Source organism: Lissotriton helveticus, chromosome 4_1, assembly GCF_964261635.1.
Source record: "Lissotriton helveticus chromosome 4_1, aLisHel1.1, whole genome shotgun sequence".
Taxonomy (NCBI): Eukaryota; Metazoa; Chordata; class Amphibia; order Caudata; family Salamandridae; genus Lissotriton; species Lissotriton helveticus.
In genome coordinates, this window is record NC_136063.1 from 184,311,029 (window position 1) to 184,334,746 (window position 23,718).

The 23,718-nt window shown below is 46.2% G+C and overlaps 1 protein-coding gene across 1 annotated transcript in view; it reads right to left on the bottom strand.

Moving 5' to 3' along the window:
• ADGRB1 (adhesion G protein-coupled receptor B1) overlaps window positions 1-23,718 on the bottom strand; it is a 447,807-nt gene that overhangs the window by 301,225 nt on the left and 122,864 nt on the right. Inside the window, exons 2-3 of the mRNA XM_078686666.1 lie at window positions 13,120-14,002; window positions 3,840-3,872 (exon numbers count right to left, since the gene is read on the bottom strand). Of these exons, the coding sequence (XP_078542792.1) occupies window positions 3,840-3,872; window positions 13,120-13,831 (745 nt within the window). The 5' untranslated portion in view covers window positions 13,832-14,002. The remainder of the gene's footprint in view (window positions 1-3,839; window positions 3,873-13,119; window positions 14,003-23,718) is intronic.

A 23,718-nucleotide genomic window follows, 5' to 3' on the forward strand; every position in this document is an offset into this window, starting at 1 on the left:
ACTACTACTAATAAAAACAATAATAATAACGGTTGAATATTCCGGGGCACACAAGTTGCCCACACAGCAAGCTGCTACGAAGGGGCATCGGCTTAACAACAAAAACTGAAAGTAAACTCACTGAGTAGAACTAGGCGAGTCAGAGGGGTTTTCAGACAAGCTTTGCTTCAGGTGCTCCTCCAAAGCAGCAGAGAGGAGCAGAGGCCCCCTCTCGCGATACCCTGATTCCCAGAGTGTGGTTTCTCTCAAATCTTGGACTGGGCCCTTTATTGAGCAGAAGCTCATACTGCCTCTGCAGGAAATGAAGCAAATGTGATCCTAGCACCGGAAGGAATGATACAAGCTATTAGCAACAAGTAAAAGCAGGAGCAGATCATACAGGTAAGAGCGGTAGACGGTGGAGTCGACAGATGACGGCGAGGGAAACAAATAAAAAATTAAAAAACACTTACCTTGCGATTGCTGCCTCGCCAAGCCAGCAATGCAACTAATGCAAGGTAAGAGGTTTTTTTTTAAATTTTATTTTCCCATGTCATCTGTACACTCCCCCCCACCGGCCCACCGCTCTTACCTGCACAAGCGTGTCCTTGTGTACATTTCTTACTAATAAGCGTCTGTGGCAATATGACCTCATCGCCCTCCCTATACCCAGGGCACAAGTCCTAAAAAAAGAAGTGGGGGGACGCTGACGTCATGACAGGCAGTGACGTCACGATAGGTGGCTTGCAACATCAGACTCATTGCCTCACCTTGCTCACCCCTTAGATGCGATTGCATCAGAGAAGCCAGCGCGTGAGCAGCGTTTATGTATTGGGTCCGATCTCGCCCCAGAGAGGCCAAAGAGTGAATGTGTGGCTCCATTTGCTCCAGTTATTGAGTTCCTGGTCAAATAAGTGGAGGGACGCCGTCCACCCGCGTGGTACCCCGACTCAAGCCCTGCCTATATCCGTGACTTCCAGAGCTTCTCTGCCCCTGACCTCCTGGACTTCCTTTTTATTCTCGAATCCCCTGTATCCCAGTTCAGCAGGGGAGCTGCAAAATCATGACTCCGCCCACCAAAGAGCACTCATTGGTATTCCTGTTCCTCCATCTGCTGTCAGCCTAGGCTGCTTATATTGAGCCAGTGGTTGTGGGTGGGGCCCACCGGCACTCGTTTTTGGGGACAGACACTCATTTTGCTTTAGCAGACTTTGATTCAGAACAAGGGAGAGTAAAAGAGAAAAGGAGTAAAGAGAGCTGAAGAGAAAGTTAGAAAAACAGGAAGAAGGAGAAGGATGGATGAAAAAGAACCAGCAAGAACGAGATAGAGAGGCAGCGAGTGGCTGCTGGCGGATTAAAGAGGCATGTGGTGTAATCAAGACTACAAAGACTTGATATTGGGCAACAAAATCTTCAATAGCGCTGGTCATGGGCTTCTGAATACAAAATGTATGCCCTGTCATTTATTCTTTCACAAATTAAACACTGGCGGTCATCCTTGTATGGGCCGACCCATTGGCCTTAACTTTCTGAGTTGCTCGAGGTGGTTTCTTTGAAAATGTTGTCCAGCAGTGGCTGGGAGGGTGTATATATGCAGAGTGTAATATGCTATTTCAGGGGCGGCTCTAGGCTCATGGCGGCCCTGGGCAGGGAGCGTAGATAGGGGGCCCTGGAAGAGGGGGTCCCGGCGGGGTGGAGCGCAGAGGCCAGTGAAGAGGGGGGTGGGGTGTCAAGGTGTTTGGAAGTGGAACAGGTCTCCAAATCCCAGCCAGAGGCCGCCAAGCAAATATGTATCCATCTTCAGAGGATTATTATATTAAGGATATATATTGGCGTGGTGGCCCCTGGGGTTTGGTGGCCCTGTGCAGGTGCACAGCTTGCACATGCCTAAGGCCGCCCCTGGATATTTATTACCACTGTTGAGTGTGGGGAGGGGCCGTGACTCAAGAAAGGCTACGCCTCAAATGAGCCAAGTTTCCCCTCCAGTCCCTCAACAGCGGTAATACATAGCAAGTTACACTCTCCACATTTGCATATGTTTTAAGCCACAGTATTTTATCATGTGCCATTTAAAAAATATATATATTTTACAAAAAACAGGATGCAAGGGGTTAAAGTAGTGCCGTACGGGATAATCAAATCTAAGAAGCCTCTTAACTATTTGGACTCTTGTGTAAAGCAAGTATTGCATGTACTCTGTAAGGAAATAAAAAGTAATTTTCTTAAGTCGAATTTACTGAACTGTGGTAATAACTGTGTGAATGTGCAGTTGCTAGAAGAGTTGCTCAAAATAACGTGCTATTATTGTTCAGCCATATTTATATTTATTTTCCCTAAAAACAAAAGAGGGGGGAAGGTAGAGGGATACGCTAGGTACACCCTCTTATTCTAGTGTCAGAAACAAAAATCCGAGGTCTCGGATAAGGAACCTAGCTGGTAAGGTAGATTGTCATCAGTGATAGATGTAATCCAAAAAGGAAAATTTTCCTTTCTTGAAACCCCTCACTCACCGGAGTTTCCTCACAGTGACATGCTTCATCATAGGGGCCATCCCAACCCGCTGCGGGTTGAGGCCTGCTACGACTTGCAAAAATAAGTTGGAGCACTTGTAGTGAGGAACTATGTGTGGTGCAGTGATGTGTGTGGAGTTGAGTGATTTTTAAAAATACCTAACTAGTGGGCGGAATTACTTTATTCTTTCCTTTCTGGATGACATCTATCACTGATGACAATCTACCTTACCAGCTAGGTTGCTTATCCGAGACCTCGGATTTTTGTTTCTGACACTATTTCTTTTCCCTGCCAGGGCGTACATTTAAGATGTTTAAGATGGCCAGTGCCTAGATGTGAATCGGTTTGCAGCGTGGCGCTGTTCCAGTCCTCGCACTCACTCAGTTGGCGCAGGGTTAGCCTGATTTCCTGCACGCTGTTGTCTGGTGGCGCCCATGCCAGATAATAAAAGGTGCCTGATTTTGAGGCCGGCTAAGCGCCGTTTTCCCAGTCCTATTTAATTCATTTGTGCTTATTTATTGCTCGTTTATGGTGCACTTTCATCCAAAATGTCGAATGACAGCCGCTTTGGTCGGCGCGGGCCTGCCTAACGCGCTCGCACCGAGTCGTTGACAGGCGCAGCGCGGGCCCGCCTCGACTGACAGCGGCACTTCCAGGAGAAAATTTTTATTTTTTATTGTAGATAACGAACTGTTAAAATGACAATGGAGCGGACAATTTGATTTTGGAAGTCCTCTCTCGCTGTCATTGCCATGATGTACTGCAGTCGCTCTGCCACGCTCTCAGCCCACACCGGAGGCACGCCAACGTGAAGGAACGTCAGTAGGGAGAACCCATTTTCGGGGGGGGGGGGGCGCAGGAGGGGATAATGTCTGCAAAACTATGGTGTATATTTCAAAATCGTCCTAGGGAAAGAAGAAATGGCGTAGGGAAACTTAACCCCTCCCCCCTGCGAAGGATAGTGCCCATACACTCGATAAGATAAGATAAGGGGGCCCCCATTTATGTATAGAAGACTGCCCCTACCCCACCCGCCCTGCACCATGGGGGCTGCCGGGGTGTCTTTAACACCCCTGGAGAGAAGTGTTTATATATACCGAATATCAGAGCAGGTAAACAGTATGACGTCAATCAAAGGAAGCCTAGTTAGTCTGTGGATGGCTCCGCCTATTCTTACGATGAAGACCTCCCCTATGAGCAAACTCTTTCGTATTTGTTACAGATGTGTTCTACTGCATCCACTGTGTACCAGGTGGGGTCTGGACATATGGAAAGATATGAAGCATACAGACTGGGAAAGCTGGGTCTGGTGGCTGGTGACCCAAGCCGTCCATTCCTTGGCAGGTGACCCAAGCCGTCCATCCCTTTGGTTTGTGTTTGACCTCATCGTCACAGGTTCAAATATCAGTGTGTCCTTTCAAGCTTTCAGCTTAGTTTATACAATAAGTAGCATTGAGATTGGCACAAATAAACATGCTGTCTCAATAGTGCCTAGAGACCTCAGAGGGGATGTCCAAGCACTTTATGAATGTACCTGTTGTGTTATGATTGCAGTTGAATCTTGGTGCTAGGAGATTGTGGAAGATTATTTTACCCAGTAGAATAGTGCTTATTTCTTCTGATGTATGTATGTAATGTATCTCCAAAATGTATATGCTTCATCTTAGTTCATTCCTAACCTTCTACAGCTAGTCCACTGCACGTTCAATCATAGCCTGAGGCGTCTCCAGCTTTACCCGGACTTCTCTCTGGTGAGGTAATTTCTTACGGTGAGCCTTGCATAGACTGCTCTCTCATGAATATCACAATCCTGAGACTGTCTCGTCCAGTGCCCGCCCGTGCCCCTCGCTTCTAGATCTTGTCTTGGACACTAGAAGGTTTCACCCATTATTGTGTGAATTCCCTTTAGCAATTTGCATGTCAGACCACTCTACCCAACCCCATTACTCACAAGCAGTAAATCTTCTACAGCAAGCTCAGTTTGGCAAACAAGTTTGCATTATTACTGCAGCGTAGACACATGCTCGCCTTCCTACTGGTCGTACCAAGGGTTGTGCACAATTTGTAATGTTTCATCAACTTTGTGAAGTCTGTTTCCAACATCACCTATTCCACAAACTACTTTTTTTCTGTTGCATTCTCTTGGTTAAAAAAAAGGATTTTGCTGGAAAAATCTTCCTAAAAAGTTGTTTTATTTGGAATTTTCATGTGCTTGAGAAATTGTTGGAGGAGGTATGGCCTGAGGGCAATAGATGCTGACCTTGGAACCTGCAGACCCAGGTTAGAATCCCGGCCTCTGGCTTGACTCAACATCTTGCGATTCTGAGAAAATTACTTAGGACCTGATTTAGATCTAGGTGTACGGGTTACTTTGTCATAACGGTGACGGATATCCCTTCTGTCGCAATATAAATCCTACAGGATATAATGGGATTTAACCCCTCGGCTGTGACGCCGATTTGCGGAAGTGCGGCACTACTGCAAAATGAGCGGGCCGCGTCGGCCATTGGCCGACGGCAGCGCCAGCGAGGTAGTGCAGCCGTCGGCCAATGGCCGACGGCAGCATGGAAGGGGTAAAATTTCGTCAGACGAGACATCCATCACTGTTCTGAAGGAGTAACCGTCCGCCAAAATCTAAATCAGGCCCTTTATCTTCCTAGTGCCCAAAAAAAGTTAAATGTATTTGCGTGAGTCCCCAATTGGTGTACGCAGTCTTATAGATCACCTCCCAACCCCTAGGTAGCGCATAGTGTTTCCGAGCCAGGTTTTTGCTTTATAAATACAATTGTGCAAATGCGACAATCCTCACAAATTTGTGAATTTTGTTATAGTTGCAAAGTTGTTTGAGTTAAATTCCATTACTGGATATTCTCTGATTATACTACACCCTTTTCACCCACCAACCTATCCTGCTCTCCCCACTACATTGTTTTTTCACTTCCAGGTCATCTGGTGTGCTATGATCGGTTTCCTTTTTGGTGACCTTACGGCATTGTTTGCGAGTTGAGTACCTTGAGCCTAAGCGTAAACCTCCTCAAAGACTGCACGCTGTCTTGAAACCAAACTTCACTCCTCTTGGGAAACCAATTATCCTTAGAATGCTGGTACTGAGGGCTGGTGCTTGCCTAGACAGTAATTCAGGGGTCTGAACCAGACGGAGAGAGTTGGCTGTTTGTCTTAGAGGGATCGGTGCTCATAGACTTAAAGTCCCCATTTTCTCAAGAGTTAATAACTGTTAATTGCCCTTCCAGTCATAATTTCCTCTGTCAGACCTCTAGACAGAGAGGTGAAACGTCATCTGAATTGACATGAATTGAGGGTAAGGTGTAAGAAAGGGACAGTGTCCGAAACAACCGAATCAGCACCAGAGCTGCAGGCCGTCTACTCTACCCCTGCATTAACTTGGCGTGCACAAAGGAAATAACAACATTTTTGAGCCTTTCAAAAACATTTTTGAACAGGAAAAAACAGCCAAATCCACCCCCAGACTCTTTATCTGCAGCTGCCTCTTCCTCTGAACAGACAGGTGTGGGCAGAACTGTCTGAGCGCCTTCTCGTCTTCTTCGCACCAGCCAATAAGTCCAGCCAAACCTGGGGCTTTTTGTTTCTCTAGAGATTGTTTTTTCTCCAAAGGCTTGAGTTATGGTTGCTGCATGTCCCAAGCATCTCGACAGTGATGGTCTGCTGTTACACACGTACCGCTTGAGGTGTTTGGTAAGAAAGGCTAGTAAGGTCTCCTACCTCCTCCCAGAAATTCAATGAGCGGCCACACGACAAGCCAGCAATTGCAGCTAAACAGGATCAGGATGCAATCATCTCAAAGAGGCCAACAAACCCCCCCATGGTGCTCTTGTGTGCTTGTTGTCCAATGCCTACCTTTGGATGAAATGAGCCATGCGGAGAACAAGACCGGTAACTCGTCTTACTCACAACATCACTTCCCATCATGCGATGCCACGCACAAAGATCCAACAAAAAACACAAGACAGATCATCTCCTAGCGTACACCCACAACTGCCCAGATACGCCATGTATTCAACTACTGGGATACTCAGCAGTACTTGCCACCCAGAGATGCTGTCCATAAACATACAACAGCATACTTTAGATAGGACATTTCACACATGTGCATCACAAACCCGTAGGACAACTTAGTGAGAAAATCTGGCATCAATGTGATGTAGCTCAGACCAAGCGGAAACTCACTCAGACTCATCCTGCATGCGGGGAACAGGGCGTGGCTACAAATATAGCACGCGTAAGTGGTGGAAAAGACCCTCCAACTTCCCATCTCAGGCACCAATTCACACAAACACAGCTCAATGCAGAAGACACAAAACTGAGAGATTCACAAGTGCAAAATACTCGCAACACATCATCACAAGTCAAATCAGACTCCAGTCTGTGACGTAAACCTCAGAACTCTTTGGAAAGTCACTGAGAATTACTAAAAGCACTGAGGTGCTATACCAATGACAGCCCGCGGGTTAAAACTTGTAAAATACCATAACGTAACATCTGTTGCATGGACACTCACAGACCCGTATCAACACTGACTTAGACTTATAAGACTCAGTTTAGCAATCTGGCCCGACTGATCACACCTATTTTTTCTAAGAAGGGCAACTGCTTTGTCTCTCTGAAAGTGGGAGTGAGTTAGACAATTCTAGACTTTTCTTTGTGAATCCTAAAATGGTCCACAATCCTTAACAGCCAAAGATTATGTTTAATGTATAGAGCATGCGGTCAGCATGGACTGGAACTGTGAACATATGTAATGTGGTGGTGGTCCAAACGCTCTTGCGGCGCTGATACTTTGCTGGAAGGGACCCTTTGACACAGTTGGGTTAAATAACTTAGAATATTAGAACATTATATCACAAAGGGAAAGTTCCAGATTCGGGTGCTCGATGATGAAAGTTTTTTTGTATTCGGACAAGCTTGGATATTTGCGGCCGACATGTGTTTCGCTTTGGCTATACTACCCAAATCATTTTCGAATCTAGGTGGGTGTATCTACCCTAGAGAAATGTATAGGACTTTGGTCAGGTACATCTTCTATATCAGGAAGCTCATCAAGGACGGCCTGCCTAACATGAAAGCTCAAAGTGGCTTATTGTTCAAAAGCTCTGAGGGAAGGAGCGCCAAAGTGAAAGACACGGGGGATATATAAATCTAAGCTCACTGCCTTGGACTAGGACACAAATTGATCTCAAACAAAGCAGAATAAAAGACACATTTTCACACTTAGTACCCGAATCTGAGAAGTTCCCCTTGTAACTCCTTTTGGAGTGTGGCAAAGATACCCACAAATCTACACTATTTAAAGGCAAAGCTTGTAAGCAGTCAGAAGGGGTAAAACTATAACTCTGTGCATTCAAAGGACTGATGGGGCATATGTTTATTCGGGAAAGCTACCAATATCCCTCACTAAATCATAGCATCCATTTCGTAAATTATTTTTTGGGCAAAAGGTGAACTGGTTAATTTCAGGCCAGGGCCCATATAGCAGTCAATTCAAATTTGCGAATGACTCATTACTAGTCACTTGGACTAACCTATATAAGATGGATATCAAAGTTCCATATCTATTCGAAAATACAGAAACCTATTACCAAGAAACTCATCCCCTCAGCCCCATTACCAAGATATGATTACAACAAATATCTTTATTATGTTTGCCAACATTGCTCCTTTTATTTCAGGGCAAATCTTCCTGTGCAACATCTCTCCCAACCTCCAACAAGTCATGTCTTGCCCATTTCCCCCCAAAACACTTTGTTGCCCTGATATTTTTTTTGAGATTAGGGATTTCTTATGTCCTAGAGTTCAGATTTTCCCAGTAATTGCCAGAATGCCAGGTTCTTCCAAAAGGTATCAGTACTGTACAGAACTCTGACATTGCTCTCTGCCTTGGGGGAGGCTGGTGTGTGACTTTTCCAGGTGGTATTTACAGGTGACAAGGTTCTCCAGTGGTCCATAGGCGGAATGCCACTTGGGTGCTGCAGTGGAATGAAGGAAGCACCTCAGATGGATGCGGTGAAGCAGCCAGAAACCGGTCCTGGGAAGCTTGATTCCGGTCGAGGAAAAACATGGCTTGGCAGTTCGGGCTGGACTGTTCCCATGAGGCACAGGGTCAGACTGATTTGCATATGGCCATGTCTGAACTGGGGTGGCGGAGTGAGCTAAAGAACGGTGATGGATTAAACCCAGATCAGTTGACTGGGGTAAGTGTTTGTATTGTCAACGCTCCGTCCATCATCACCTTTGGTTTTTCTTTGTTTAGTGGTTTAGGGCACAAGGTACAGCCAGAAAGTTATAGGCTGTAAAACTCGAGCCTTCCTAGAGGCAGAACCATAGAACATGGACAAGGGCATTACATGCTCAATAGCACTGGAGGAAGAGGCTTGAGCAGCCCGTTTATTGTACCTTGAGATCTCTACAGGCTCCAGCAGCCCATGGGACTGATCGCAGGGGGCCATGACTATACCACCAGGTCTTTACAGGCTCCAGCAGCCCATAGGACACATCACAGGGGGCATTACTGTACCTTCAGGCCTTCAAAGGCTCCAACAGCCTACGGGACTGATTACAGGGGGCCATTACTGTACCTCCTGTCTTTACAGGCTCTGGCAGCCCATTGGACACATCACAGGAGGCCGTTACTGTACCTACAGATCTTTACAGGCTCTGGTAGCCCATTGGACACATCACAGGGGGGCATTACTGTACCTATAGGCCTTTAATGGCTCCAACAGCCAATGGGACTGATTACAGGGGGCCATTACTGCACCTCCTGTCTTTACAGGCTCTGGCAGCCCATTGGACACATCACAGGAGGCCATTACTGTACCTACAGGTCTTTACAGGCTCCAGCAGCCCATGGGACTGTATCTACGGGTCATTATGGGCTCCAGCAGCCCATGGGAATGATCGTAGGGGGCCATGACTATACCACCAGGTCTTTACAGGCTCCAGCAGCCCATAGGACACATCACAGGGGGGGCATTACTGTACCTTCAGGCCTTTAATGGCTCCAGCAGCCCATGGGACTGTATCTACGGGTCATTATGGGCTCCAGCAGCCCATGGAACATTTTGCAGGAAGCCATTTCTGTATCTACAAATCATCATGGGCTCCAGCTGACAGTGAGACATGTTACAGGCTACCATTACTTTACCTATTGCTTTCATGAGCTCCTGTAGAACATGGGGCATTTCACAGGAGATCATTACTAAACCTACAGGTTTCATGGACTCTGCATACCATGAGCCATTCCACAGATGTCCATTGGCAATGGAGAGCCTATATTCCCGCTAGCAAGACCCTTGTGTCCGTAACTCTACCTACATATGGAGCACCGGTGATACATGGCGAGGACACTTGGTACGGATGCTAGGATGCTTCCGTTGACATCTACAGTCAGTATAGGCATACGTCACAAGAAATTGGCTCAATCGGCTAGAGCTTTCAGATACCGACACGCCACTGGATTGCAGACCAATTGTATCTATTGTCGATAGTTGACTTTCTGTGCCACATCAATGCCGGAGAACGGTGGGGCCTCACAAACAATGCCTCAGCCTCAACGGAGGCCTTTCAGTGATGGCGTCCTTGTGGTCACAAAGTCCATTTAAAGCGACAGTCCCAAAATACGAGCTCCCTCCTCTCTGTGAAGGGCTTTCAAAGAAAGAGGGCGGTACCTCAGGAAACATTAACTCGCCTATGGCTGCTGATTTGTGGTCTGATACCAGAGACAGAAATGCACCAATCAGGGGTTTTGAAGCTGTGTGTAGCGTGCAAATGACCAATGGGGTTGATCCACGCCCTGATCATAGAAGGGGCACGTGTGGAGCAGGAGGGCGAACCTCCCAGCTCAGAGTATGAGATGGACCATCACATAACTCACCGCGCCCCAGAGAGTCTGCAGCCTTAAGGGCTGTGTAAGATGTTGGTACCCAGCTCAGTGGACTGGTGCTCATTCTGCACACCTGGGTGCGGGTGAAAGTTCAATCATTCAAGCTAGGGCTGCAATACTTGACCTGCAAGTCACAGGTTTAACCCTCCAGTGCTTTACTTCAGTAAGAGGCACTCTGCTCCATTCTGACTCCATCACTTTCATGATTCTAGGTACCTCATTTTCACTTTTCATTTCTCCCTCAGAGGTTAGTGGCATAGAAGTTATACTTTCATGCTGCAATTATAAGATGTCCAAACGTTCAACAGAGCCGTTCAATGTTAATATATCTCTGGCAACAAGGGTTTCACAACTTCTAAGTTGCTTTTCCTAGAGTGGGGGGTTTGCACGTTAGAAATAAAAAATAAACTAAAACCATATAGTTGAAGTCAAAATTCAAAATAATCTCATTGAAATAATAGTTGCATTTTCCTAATGGTGCCGAATGAACCGTATGTGGTCCATTTTATAAATGCTGAACAATACTTCCGGTCTTACTTATACTGCCCTGAGAGTCTGACACCACCACCACCATAAAAAAACATAGAAATACCCTATGTATCTGGGATCTGTTCTAAACTGGACATAGACAGAGAAGAATTCTGTAGCCAGTGTGGTTGCATTGAATATTGCCTTGTGGTTGTTTTCGAGGGACAAACACCTGGAATCAATGTCCTTCAGAAGAAGGGGGACAGTAAACACCTGCAACAATAAGATATGGGGCCCTGGTTAGCTCCAAGATGTGGCCCTAGGGCTGTGATTGCATCTCACGCAGTCACCTCTTTGCCACCCTTAGTCTCGACTTTTTTCTCACAATGTCTCTTGGGGTTCTCTTGCCTTAAATCATCGTATTTTTCAAAGTCTTTTGAATGTTTCTTGTCATAAGGGACTTGACCATTTCTCTCCATAAATCTCGCATCTCTCCCCCCTTTCCCCAACTCTTGGTTCCTTCCCACACTGGGACTCCTGATTTCATCCCACTCTGTTATTTTTCACCCTAGGTCTCTAGATTTAGTCTTGCTCTGTGGCTCCTGATTTTTCCACAGTTCCTCAAGCATCTCATACCTGTTGCTTGCTGCAGGCCCTATGGCCTTCCTACGTACGCCTAGTCACCCCAAGGGTAACAATGCTGCGACACCCCAATAAACAATACATCTTGTCAAAGACCTTCCAATAGGGTGGGTTCCTATACATTTCTTGTGCTTTCCTTTATTTTCCACTCTAATTGAGTCTTTCTCTTTTAGTTAGTTCATTTGCCACTAGGCAGACAGTGATGCTCAACCCCAGGCCTCCTTCCCTGCCCGTCATTCATATTAACTTCTCCGGGTTTATTGATTGGTCTTGCCTGGGTTATTGATTGGTCTTGTCTGGCTCGGTTCCATTTAGCTCCAGGCACACGGAGGCCACGCCCTCTTCATGTTACCTAGGGATATGCTGCACTGCTGGGCCTTCACCAGTGACACAGCAGGATGGGAGGGATGCAGACACAGGCATTGCTAGCACAGGAAAGCGCTTCACCCGCCTTCCCCACTTTGAGGCACCTCCCTGCACACCCCATTGGTTTGCAGGATGTGAAGAAATTTCCCTTGTATGTGTCAAGACTCTGCCTGTTTGGTTTTCTCTGCTAGTGCTTTGCAGTTTGTACTGTTGTGGCAGGAAATGCAGCTTTGTTGACAGGCATCTATGAAAATAGTCAACCAAAAACTGGCTCCCTGTGTGTTTAAGGCTCTACGTTTTGTCACAAAGCCCTACACAGACTTCCTACTAGTAATAAAACGGCTGCCTTCTTCTCTCCTTGCAGTTTGCCTACAACCCTCCGCTGTGCCACTCTGAATTGTGTTGAGATCCAGAAGTCTGGGAAGCTTGCACAGGGCCCCGTGCTATGAGTGTAGTGACTTCCAAAGCTTCGAGTGCTCTTACCCCGAACTTTCCTTCTAAAAAATCCCTCCGCAGATGTCCCAAACTTCTAAACACTCACTTTTTTTCCTTGTAGAATTCCCAGCTGTCTAGTTCTGTTTTCTTCAGCTCCAAGTCACCCTATTTTGGGGGAATTATATGGTTTATGAATTCTATATCAAAGTACTTTGAAAGTGCTTAGCCTGGGTGGAAACTATTTTACGAAGGCAATCGCGGCTTCTTGACCCAATGGGACTTGACGACCAGTCTAATGGGACCAGGGCCTAGAATCTGGAGTGTCAAGTACAAAGAGTGACTTCTGAGTTTGCAATGTTGCTATGTTAGGGGAAACGCCTATTGTTGGTTTCTCCCTCTCAGGGACAAGGTGGATGGTTAGCCCTTCCAGGTTCATCTACAGTACTAGTTCAAGGCCTACTGTCTCGACACAGGCTTAACCCCCTTTTCCTTTCCCAACTCAATGTACTGAATTATCCTTTTCTGCATTCTCAGGTTTTTAAAGCTAAATTATGTGGCTGAGGCCTTAACATACAGGACACCAATGCATTTTAACATTTGACCTCTAAACAAACCATCAACAAGTCTATACCCTCTCTGTCCTGGTGGTTAACCCTTCTTTCCCATGCTTAGCTCCATTGGTGTCCCATCTCTTCCCTGTTGGGCGTAGACATGCATACAGCACACACAGATACGCCAGGTGAAGCCGCGGGGTCGCCGGCACTTACCTTGGAGTTCAGACACGCTGCTATCCCTGGAGCTGCTCATACAATTCTCCAGGTATATCCCATCTTTGAAGCAGTCATCCTTCTTCCTGGTCAACCCCAAGACCTCGCTGGGCTGCTCCAGCAGGTCCCCCTTGGTGCAGGTGCACAGTGTCTGCATGATGCCGCAGGGGTGGAAGCTGTTGCTGCCGGCCAGGCAGGTGTCCAGCCACTCACAGAGCTTCTGGCACGCGGCCTTGCTGGGGTTCCTGTTGCCCACCACCAGGTACTCCACCGAGAAGTCCCGCTCATGAGTCTTGGCCGGGCTGGCCCTCAAGCGCACGCCGTCCCGGCGCGGCGGGCCTTGCTTCATCTGCAGGAACTGCTTGTTGGCCTGCAGGAAGGCGTACCTGGCCGAGCTGTCGCAGAGCTTCAGCACGTCATCAAAGCTCTCCATGCCCAGGTAGGTGCGCGTGGACTCCAGGAAAGAGTCAAACTGGGAGGTGCGGATCTGCTGGCTGTCGCATAGGCCGTCAGGCTTCAAGACCTTCATGTACAAGGTGTACTTCCGGGGGTCAGGGTTCTGCACCACCAGGGCGCAGCGCGAGGAGTTCAGAGGGAAGACGGACAAGGAGGAGAAATAGCCATAAAACTTGCCCTGGACCAGGGTGGTGCAGGGGTTCTGTCCCAGGTCGAAGGGGGCCACAGTCCACAGGAAGAAGAGAGGTGGTATCAAAAGCAGGTGCAGGGAAAGGCCAGCGCTCCTCATCCTAAGTCTCTGGTCCTTGGGAAGTCGGAGTAATTGTCAGGCAGGGGCCAGATCTTGGACATAACAGGTGCAGCGGGAGGAAAAGAGGCGGCTTCTGGCGGGCTTAGTGCGAGCTCAGTGCGGCCGTCCTACGCTTGGGCTCGCGCGCCCCCTGGTGGCCGCGAGAGGAACCTGAGGAGAGAAGAGAAAGCAAGATTTTAATCCTGTTGCTTTGCAAAAAAAAAAAAACGCAAACATACTTTTATTTCGACACAGTCGCTTGAATTGCATATCAAACAGGCTGAAATAAACAGCAGCTAGGCACAATAACATGAATGCGAGAACGGGTTATCCTAAATATCCCATATTACGAAATGCCCGGGGCTGCCGGGCTGCTGGAAACCGAGGTGAGCGCGTGCTGCAAGTCCTACAACGCCACTGCGTGCAATGCGCCTTTTAAAATCCGCTGGGAGGTGGTTTGTTTGCTGCTAAAGAGCCCTAAACTTCGTGAAATGCGTTTACCTGCGCAAACCATTCTCTTGGCGAGCATCCATCTTTCACGAAGAGACTTTCCTAACTCTCTTCTGTCTCCTTACGCCTAGATGCACGGGCAGCACACTTCCCCTCACGCAACACCCTCCTCCAGCTCCCCCCCCCAGTCCCTCCATCATCTCCTCACGGTAACCTCCCGCTCTTCGCGCCCCCTCACCGTCCAACAGTCTCTGCCCTTAAAATCGCCATACGATGTCTGTCTGTCCTCTCCCAGCACCCCACCGATAATCTTTCATTCATCACGATATGTCGGGTCCGGCGCCTCGGAGCGTGATACACGCGCACGAGCATCCTCTGTTATGGACCGCATGCACGTGGGCGCAGGTCCGAATCCCGGCGCCCATTATTCTTCTGACTTTGGTAAAATGAGGACCTTTGTTGAAGCCGAGGCACGGTGCGCCCTTTTTCTTTTTTTTATTTCAGAAATTCTTTATTGTATATAGAAAAATATAATTTTACATACAGGGAAGAGGCTTATACATGAGTGGAAACAGAAAGGAGAGAATAAGGCAAGAAAAGAAAGAAAAAGGGGGGGGGGGCGGTAGTCCGTACTCTTGAGATCATTCGCCAGTTCGTAGTCTCACAGTCTTATTGTCCATATTGCGTTCATTGGTGTTCCATGGCATTTGTACGTCTCTGTGATCAATCATCTTGTGCCCCGCGCCGCCCCGGGGGGACAGTGGAGAGAGATATAGATAAAGTAGGAGATGTGCACGTTGCTCTGTTAGTTGGTGCGCCCTTTTTCTAAACATGAAATCGTTTTCCCATTTAACCCTCTACGCTCCACACGCATCCAGTGCCCTGAAGCACGACAACAGGTGCTAACCAACAACGAATGCTCTACCTAGCTGACACCAGTCAGTCTAGCGGCTAGAAGCCTCGAGGGGTCTGGGTGGAGTGTCTCTCGTGCAGCCCTGCGCACTGTGAACTTGAGATACGCGCGTGCCTGCCAGGACCCCGCGTGTGTTTGGGAATCACTGCCACGGGGCAACATGCCTTCCTTTAGATATGCTAGTGAGGATGAATGGGAAGGCATTCAGGAAAGGCACCCTAGACCAGCAGGGGGCGTCCCTAAGCCTTGAATGCAGACGGCTCATCAGTCAGTCCACCCTGCACCAGGATCTCTCACAATAACCCCAAAGTGGCTGAGCCCCACGAGAGAGCTAGGTACCGAGTGTCTGCACGACTTTCATTTTAAAGGCAGAGTGCCTGCGCTGCTCAGCAGGGGTCCTCAAATTCGAGAATATGAGTCAAGGAGGTTTTGGTGGGAGGGCGAGGGCACCCCCCCCCCACCCAAGAACCTGGGGGGCACTCCCCACCCACCCAAGAACCTGTCCTCTATGTCAGACCTCCAAGGCACAATGAGTGACTCAACAGAACAAAGAGAAGTCAACCGGATGTGTTGGCCTATACGTACATATACATTCATGCATAACATGAAAAGTGATGCATTGCATACTGATATGAAGCCAGCGCAACTATGTTTTTTAATTCATTTTTTTCATTTCTATTTTTCTTTTACACACTGTAAGGTTTAGTGACAAATTTCCATAAATGGATACTCTCTTGAAAAAGCGAAATTTGGACACATTTTTCCCATTTCACTCTTGGAAAAGTACACTTTACCCATCCCAAGATGTCACTTTCAAATGGCCATTGCCGGACAAAGAGGAAAAGGCAAGTTTGGTTCATTGCAAAAAAAAAAATGCAGTTTTCATATGTTTAGCTACATGTGGTCGGTATCAATGCCCTGTGATCTGCAATACAAACTTTAGGAATGTCTCAAAGTCCCTAGTCCAAGGGTCTCCCAATGACCCAGTCCTTGCACCAGGGAGCAGAGGTTCACCAGGACGTGTGCACATGTAAAGAAGTCCATTGTGAACCATCGTTGCCTGATACCGTTACCCAGGCTCCTAGCTGACATACTGGGCCACGCATGTGCTGGTATACTTAACTATCCGAGAGCTACATGTTGACAGCACTAGTAGCATAATGTAAACTGATGCCCCCCTACAGAATGTGGAAAGGGCCCCTGTGTCTCTCATCTCTTACAGATATTCGTTGACCATGGGCTGATTTGAAGACCTCTGAATGGTTTGTGACCCCTGAAAGTTTAGGGGGGCCCTCTGTGCTGCAGGGGCCTGTGTTACGCCCCTGGACAGAACTCCTTTCACAGCAGGTGGACAGGCCACCATTTGTGCAGGACTGACTGATCATTTAACACCCTGCTGCATTCTGGGAGATGTAGAGTTGATTCAATTGATCCACTAACACACCTGAAAACAATGGCATGAAATGCAAAGTCAATGGCAGCAATCATGGTGCCCCATTGACATGATGCAAGATGGCCGTCGTCAGGGCGGGCACAAGTTGTCCCAGTTAACAAAAGCAGTTGGCTTTTTGGTGCATTTCTGCTGCGTTATGCAGTGTAAGCACCAGCTGAGAGCTAACCTCCCAGCGGGTGGGAAGCATTCGAGGGAAGATTGATTTTGTCCTGGGTTTCCGTAGAGAGTCTCCAAGGAGGGCCAGCTTCCGAGTCGCCGCATGGGCCCTATTACAGAAATCTGAGTCGCCGACATCAGATATCCCCCCCAGGAGCGAGCCGTGCACGAGGCCAGTGCATGAAGCGTGCACTGCTGCAGCAGAATGCAGCACCGCGGCCTTCACAGCCAGACCCACTGTCCTGATCCAGGAGGGAACCTGAATGAATGAATGAATCAAAGGCAGCCAATCGCAGTCAGACCCACTGTCCTGAGCCAGGAGGGAACTGAATGAATGAATGAATCAATGGTAGCCAATCGCAGTCAGACCCACTGTCCTGAGCCAGGAGGAACCTGAATGAATGAATGAATCAATGGCAGCCAATCGCAGTCCGACCCACTGTCCTGAGCCAGGAGGGAACTGAATGAATGAATGAATCAATGGTAGCCAATCGCAGTCAGACCCACTGTCCTGAGCCAGGAGGAACCTGAATGAATGAATGAATCAATGGCAGCCAATCGCAGTCAGACCCACTGTCCTGAGCCAGGAGGGAACTGAATGAATGAATGAATCAATGGTAGCCAATCGCAGTCCGACCCACTGTCCTGAGCCAGGAGGAACCTGAATGAATCAATCAATCAATGGCAGCCAATCGCAGTCAGACACACTGTCCTGAGCCAGGAGGGAACTGAATGAATGAATGAATCAATGGCAGCCAATCGCAGTCAGACCCACTGTCCTGAGCCAGGAGGGAACCTGAATGAATGCATCAATGGCAGTCAATCCATCAATGGCTTGGTCTGCATCATTGGCCCTAGGGTGCTTCCGGCCTGGAGGAGGCGATGCACAGAAGGTTGGGCATTAAAACTTATTAGATTTTCAGAAGGTGGCATAATTGATCGAAGAAGAAATGGAGGAAGCCAGTTTGTGTGATCCTCTGCAGTCATTGCCTTTTGCCTCTCTTCCTTTGACTGACAATATTGGGATCATTTAAAATAGACTAAAACAAACAAGAGCCAATGTTTAAAAATATGGGTTGGAAAGGAGTAAGCCATGTGGTGAGTCTGCTGTATCTGTTCTTAGTGTATTTATTGTTACTTGTTGTTCTTAAGTAGTAATTATACAGTTTTCTAAACAAAGTCCAATGCTTTAGTTAAATTTAAGGAATGCTGCCTCTGTAATGCAAATGCAAGATCTATGCAAATATCTATATAATTGGCTGCAAGAGACACTTGTTCTTTGGTTGTGATTGGTGTTGATTCTTCACCTCCAAATGTTATAAGTAACATAGTTAGACTAAATCTTGCACCAACCAATGCTTATTTTGGCTTTTCGATACGAGTTCCAGAGCCCATTGTTAGGTTTTTAGGTCTGGCTTAACAATGCAACTATCTTTACGAACTGTTGTTACCAATTTGTTAACATATACATACAATTGGGATTTGGCTTCACTCAGCAGAGTATTTCTTTCCCACTTCATGTAATTGGCTGTTTTCTGTATCATTCCGCCGTCCATGGAGTGTTTGCATTGCAATGAGCCAGGATCTATTTTACAACCTAGAAGCGCACTGCATCCTCACAAGTTTAAATCTTTACCTCATAGATGCATGTTACAGGGAATGGAATATTTGTTTTCCTCTGCAGCAGAATTTTTTTATGCTTCAGTCAGGGCTCAATTTCCAAGCTAGACCTACTGACTTTGCCAATGCTTTTTCAGTTGCAGTGCCTTATAAGCAGAGTACATTCGTGTTCCCTAATACATTCTGTGGGGCCTTGGTACTTTTAACAGGTGCAGAGATGGAAATATATTTCTGAGGCCATTGCATATTTCTTGATAAGCAACTGTCAGCTGTCACCTGAGTATCTTGACCCTGAGAAAGTTCTGTCTTTTCTGCCAAAACCTGAAAGCCTGCAGAGGCTTGTAGACACTGTTTTCCTTACAAAATTAATTTGAATTCTTGATAAGGGAGAAATAAAATTACAGGCCCTACCATGCTAACCACAAGTGGATGAAAAGCTGATACTGCACGAAGGTCCTTCCCATGACCATCAATGTGCCTCTTTGCGTCACAGGCATGGCACCATCAGACCGGAGACAAAGAAGCAAAAAAAAAGAAGAAAAAAACAAGGCCACAGACCTTTTCCATCTGTGCATCAAAGGACACCACCCAGGCACCCATCAGGACCACCTCAACCCTTCTCCAACTCAGGAAAGAGTCGAAGACGCTCCTCTTTCAAGAACTCTACATCATGAAACAGTAACAGCCCACAATCAAGCTGCCTCTCTCATTACTACAGCTGAGTCTGGTGGCTTAGTGGGCTAATGCATCCACTGTAGCGGCCTGTGTTTGATATAATGGTCACACGTTCAAATCCCGGCGGGTCAACTCAGCCTTTATCTTTCTGAAGTCAATAAAATGAGTACCGTTGGGTAACTATAAACATCGGTTATTCAGTTCCCGAGCAGGGCCGAAGAGCTACTGAACTGTGCTGCCCCAATAATGTGATTCATCACCATCAAGTATCTCACTGCAGTCATTGCTCTTTTGAATCCAACCTACCCTGAAGACCTTTCTTTCTTCAATTCAGGCCGTCCCTTGGTTCGCCTTGTCCTGAGGAAGACCCGCTGCGCCCACTTACCACTCACACACTTCTCTGGGTCGAAATATCAAAGTGCTTGTGATAATCCGGACCCTACTCTCTCCGCCCCATGTGAAATGGAAATTTAAATCACAAAGAGCGCAGAGATTTATGTACCTAGGGATGGATGTCCTCTGAATATCCAGTTAACCATCCATACAACACTGTATATATACTGTTCACATTTAGCACTTTTATCGCACCTTCTACACCTTATCACCTGTGCCATTTGAACAATTCATATGTTCATAACTTGTGACAGCCTTCTAATGTCATCTTGACACCATAAAATGTAAATTAATATACTGATTTATCTTTCAATACAAGTTCAGATTTATTCAATTTACAGGTGTGTTTTTGTCCTGTTTTCTCTGTTCTTTTCCTGAATTATTACTGAAAGGTCTGAGTATTGTTTTCTATTTATTATTATTCAGTAAACCAAGAATCACTTCTGTACCCAACAGAACCAACATTCTCTGCATTCTTACAAATACACATGTTATGTTATCATTGCCTCTGACCCAGTACTGCGTTCTGCTGCCTTTGAAGTAGCTTTGCACTATATGGATACCAACATACATGCACACATAGGACAAGATGGCAGCTTGGGGATCCCATGGGGCCCGAAGCTACTCATGAAAACAGCCCCCATTACATTTCTTGATGCAGGAGTAAATCATGAATGCAATAATATAGAAATATAGTAATGGTGAACGAACAGCGACAAAAGATTTATGATGGAAAACCTATGTAGTTGAGCATTATTAATAAGGAAGAAAGAAATATTGCAAGTACGACAATCATGAAACATTACCCTTTACAAGAGTTTATTCTTAAGCTAACCCTACACTTTCCGTTTACTCTAAAACGTTTTATTTGTGCTCACATCTTTTTAGTCGTTTTTTTCAGAACGTGCGTATTGCATATCCACCCGTATAATAAACCAGCAAAAATATGTCAACTCTGGTGCATAATAAACAGGTAAAAAATTAAACAGCATTCAAATGCATAAAACAATCTCATCAAATGAAAATGACAAAGACATAACAACACAAACACTTGATAGTAATGGAAGTAGTAACTTAGAGCTAGAAAATGAAGGGGAAATGGTAAAGAGACTGAAAGAAAGACAAGTAAACTTTGTGAAATAGGGTCCTAGGAGAGTAGTCATCAAAGGGAAGGGGCTGCAAGGTTTAAATGGGAAGCCACAACTTAATCTAAATTCAGTTTAATTTTATTCTTCACATTCGACCAATTAGAGCCTACCACCTCGCACGCCATCATCACATGTTAACCCTCACCGTGCTCATGTCGGCCAACGGCCGTCGCGAGCACTACCAAGGTAGTGCTCGCTAGTGCTGCGTACGTCCGTTGGCTGATGCAGCCCCGCCCACTGATTAGAACTCCCACACCGCAGCGGAATTCGCGCCGCGGTTAAGGAGTTAAAGACCCCCGCTTGACACACCACACTCTGGCAATGTATGGGGAGTACGTGGGAGATTATGCATCAAAGAAAATCTAGTTTGTATGAAGAGAGAAGAGTTTTCTTTAAATGGTGATTCATCACTTGCTTACCACGGGTCATCACTCTCTCTCCCGTGTTATGATTGGTGGGAAGGGAAGAGGACCGCTTTCGTTCAATGGAGTTTAACATGGAGGGATCTCGTGATCCAGTAATAACCTGCGAGCCTAGAGGCTCGGGGGTTCTTGATAGGTCATTTTGAGAATACCACAGTAACTTCAGGCATGACGTCAGAGAGTATCAACCCACCCTTAAGCTCAAGGAGTGAATTAAAATCCACCCATGAAGTCATATTGTGGCTGTTAATCAGCAAAGGACGTCGGTCTTTCTATATGTATAACGCCTAATGCCTTTCTGTTTCCAAGCTGGCTAATCTCTCTCCCCATTAATTTTCATTTTAAAAGCTTTTTCTTCCGGTTAGAGGGAACAAGCGACGAATAGATTTTCATTTTAGAGTTTTCGTCCACTGATCTATGCATGAGTGTTGCATCGAGAATTATCCATGAGTCAATATTTCTTAAGGAGCTACTAGGGACCAGAAATGAATTGTACTCACTATAGGCCAGATGTAGGAAGCCTAATTCTGGTCGGTAACGGCCGAAATTACCGAATTTCTTCCGTTACAGACTGGAATTAGGCTTTTCATATGTAGAGGCCTAAATTAAGGATTCGGTAATTTACCGAATCGATAATTTAAGAAATTGGTAAACTACCGAATTCTTAAATACCGATTTGGTAAATTACCGAATCTTGATATGTAGGGGGCACTCAAATGAGTGATTTTCCCATTTTAGGATTCGTTATTTAACACCAACTACAAGTTGGTGGTAAATAATGAAAACCTTTGAAAAAGCATTTTTTTTGCTTTTCCAACAGTGCCATGTTGCAGACATGTCTGCAACATGTGCACCCATACACAATTGAGCGGTGCAACAGGGTGTCAAAGTGACACCCTGCCACCCTTCAATGTTTTCCCCCTTTTACCGAATCGGTATTTACCGATTCGGTAATTGACATTCATTCCTATGGGCCTCCAGGCCCATAGGAATGAATGTCAATTACCGAATCGGTAAATACCGATTCGTAATTACGGAATCTTAACGATTCGGTAAATTGTAACCTACATACCATTTTCCGAATTTAAAATACCGAATCGGTATGATTCGGTATTTTAGAGTCGGTAAAATGGAATTACCTACATCTGGCCCTAAATGTCGTAACCCTCCCACAGAACAACCTTCACCCTAACATTAACTCTTGCGCTTATGCCAACTTTTCCCTTAATCGTAAATCTATTCCCAACCTACCTTTTTTAATAATAAGAAAAACAAATATCTGTTTACAATGCTATATCCAATTTGGTCAATATTATAAAATAAAAATTAAGAATTGTCAACTTTTTTCATATTTTTACTTCATTTTGGTTTCTTCATTTTCCCATAATGCACACCCAAGCAACTTTCATACCCACCACACGGAGGGAACATGTAGCACCAGGCACACCCCGGCCTACTTACGCCTGCCAACCGGCCTCGGAGAAACAGCCTAATGCACCAATCCCAGCTTCGCCCCGCATAAAGCGGTTGTGCGGTGGAACATTTCCTGTAGGATGTGGGCCGCGTCTGTGGCGGGCAGCGGACCCACAGTTGACCCAACATCCAGTAGGCGCTTGTTCTTCCAGGTGGATTCAATGTATCTAAACAGACCAATGAGCAGTCACATGCTAACTTTTGTTTTTGAGGGGTTTGCTTTTAGAGTACACCTTAACAAACATTACATAGGCAACAAGAAATAAAACATTTTCTACAAAGGTTTGACAAAATTACGGATTTACAACATAATCCACCATCCACTGCATAATTTGCAGTTTTCAACGAATAGTAAAATAGTTTCTTGGCCGAATAGATCAAAGGTTACTGAAATATGTGGCACACAAGGTGGGGCATAGTGGAGGACCCTTTAAAAAAGCTAACTGCTCACCCTTTTAGATGTTGATTGATGTACTCAGGTGTTAAACTGGTCATAAAAAACGGAACTTGTGCCCAGTCCATTTCAATGTGAATTAAAATGACATGCAAAAAGAACAATTGATGGGTGGAATGCAGCACAATGTCATACAATCACCCTGGTACAGAGATCCGGGCCTAAATCCATCGTTTTTTTGCATCCCATGCCATTCCAGTTTGGACACAACCATATGCTAATCAGTCTTGACCCTGCGCCCAATGGGAGTAGTGCTGCTCGAACTGCCAGGCCAGGTTAAAAGGACAGTATAGAGAAATCATACTGCCACCAACTGTGCTGATTTATGCCACATGATTGGTCTGTCCTGGAAAAACAATGTAGTCAGTCCTGCCACATAATGTGGTCCTCCCTTCTGCATCATTCCAGTGTCCCTCGCTATGCACTGGGCTTCTGCAGTTACATGCTTCACATATTGACCTAGGTGGGGGCTGGTGCTCTAGAATGGTGGGCTTACACCGGAGACAAGGCATTCACCCCAGCACCATCAGGTATTTGTCATAACACTTTTCATCTCCTGAATGTTTTGCCAATTGCTATGTGACACATCACAATAGTAAGATGTGCGTGGTGAGATAGCTGGCAGTGTCAGTGCACCTGCTGCACTGAACTGTGTATTGCCTGCAGATCGAATTCTCAGGTACCTGCAGGGCAGTCTCAGCCTTTCATTCTTGTAAGTCGATAAAAGGCT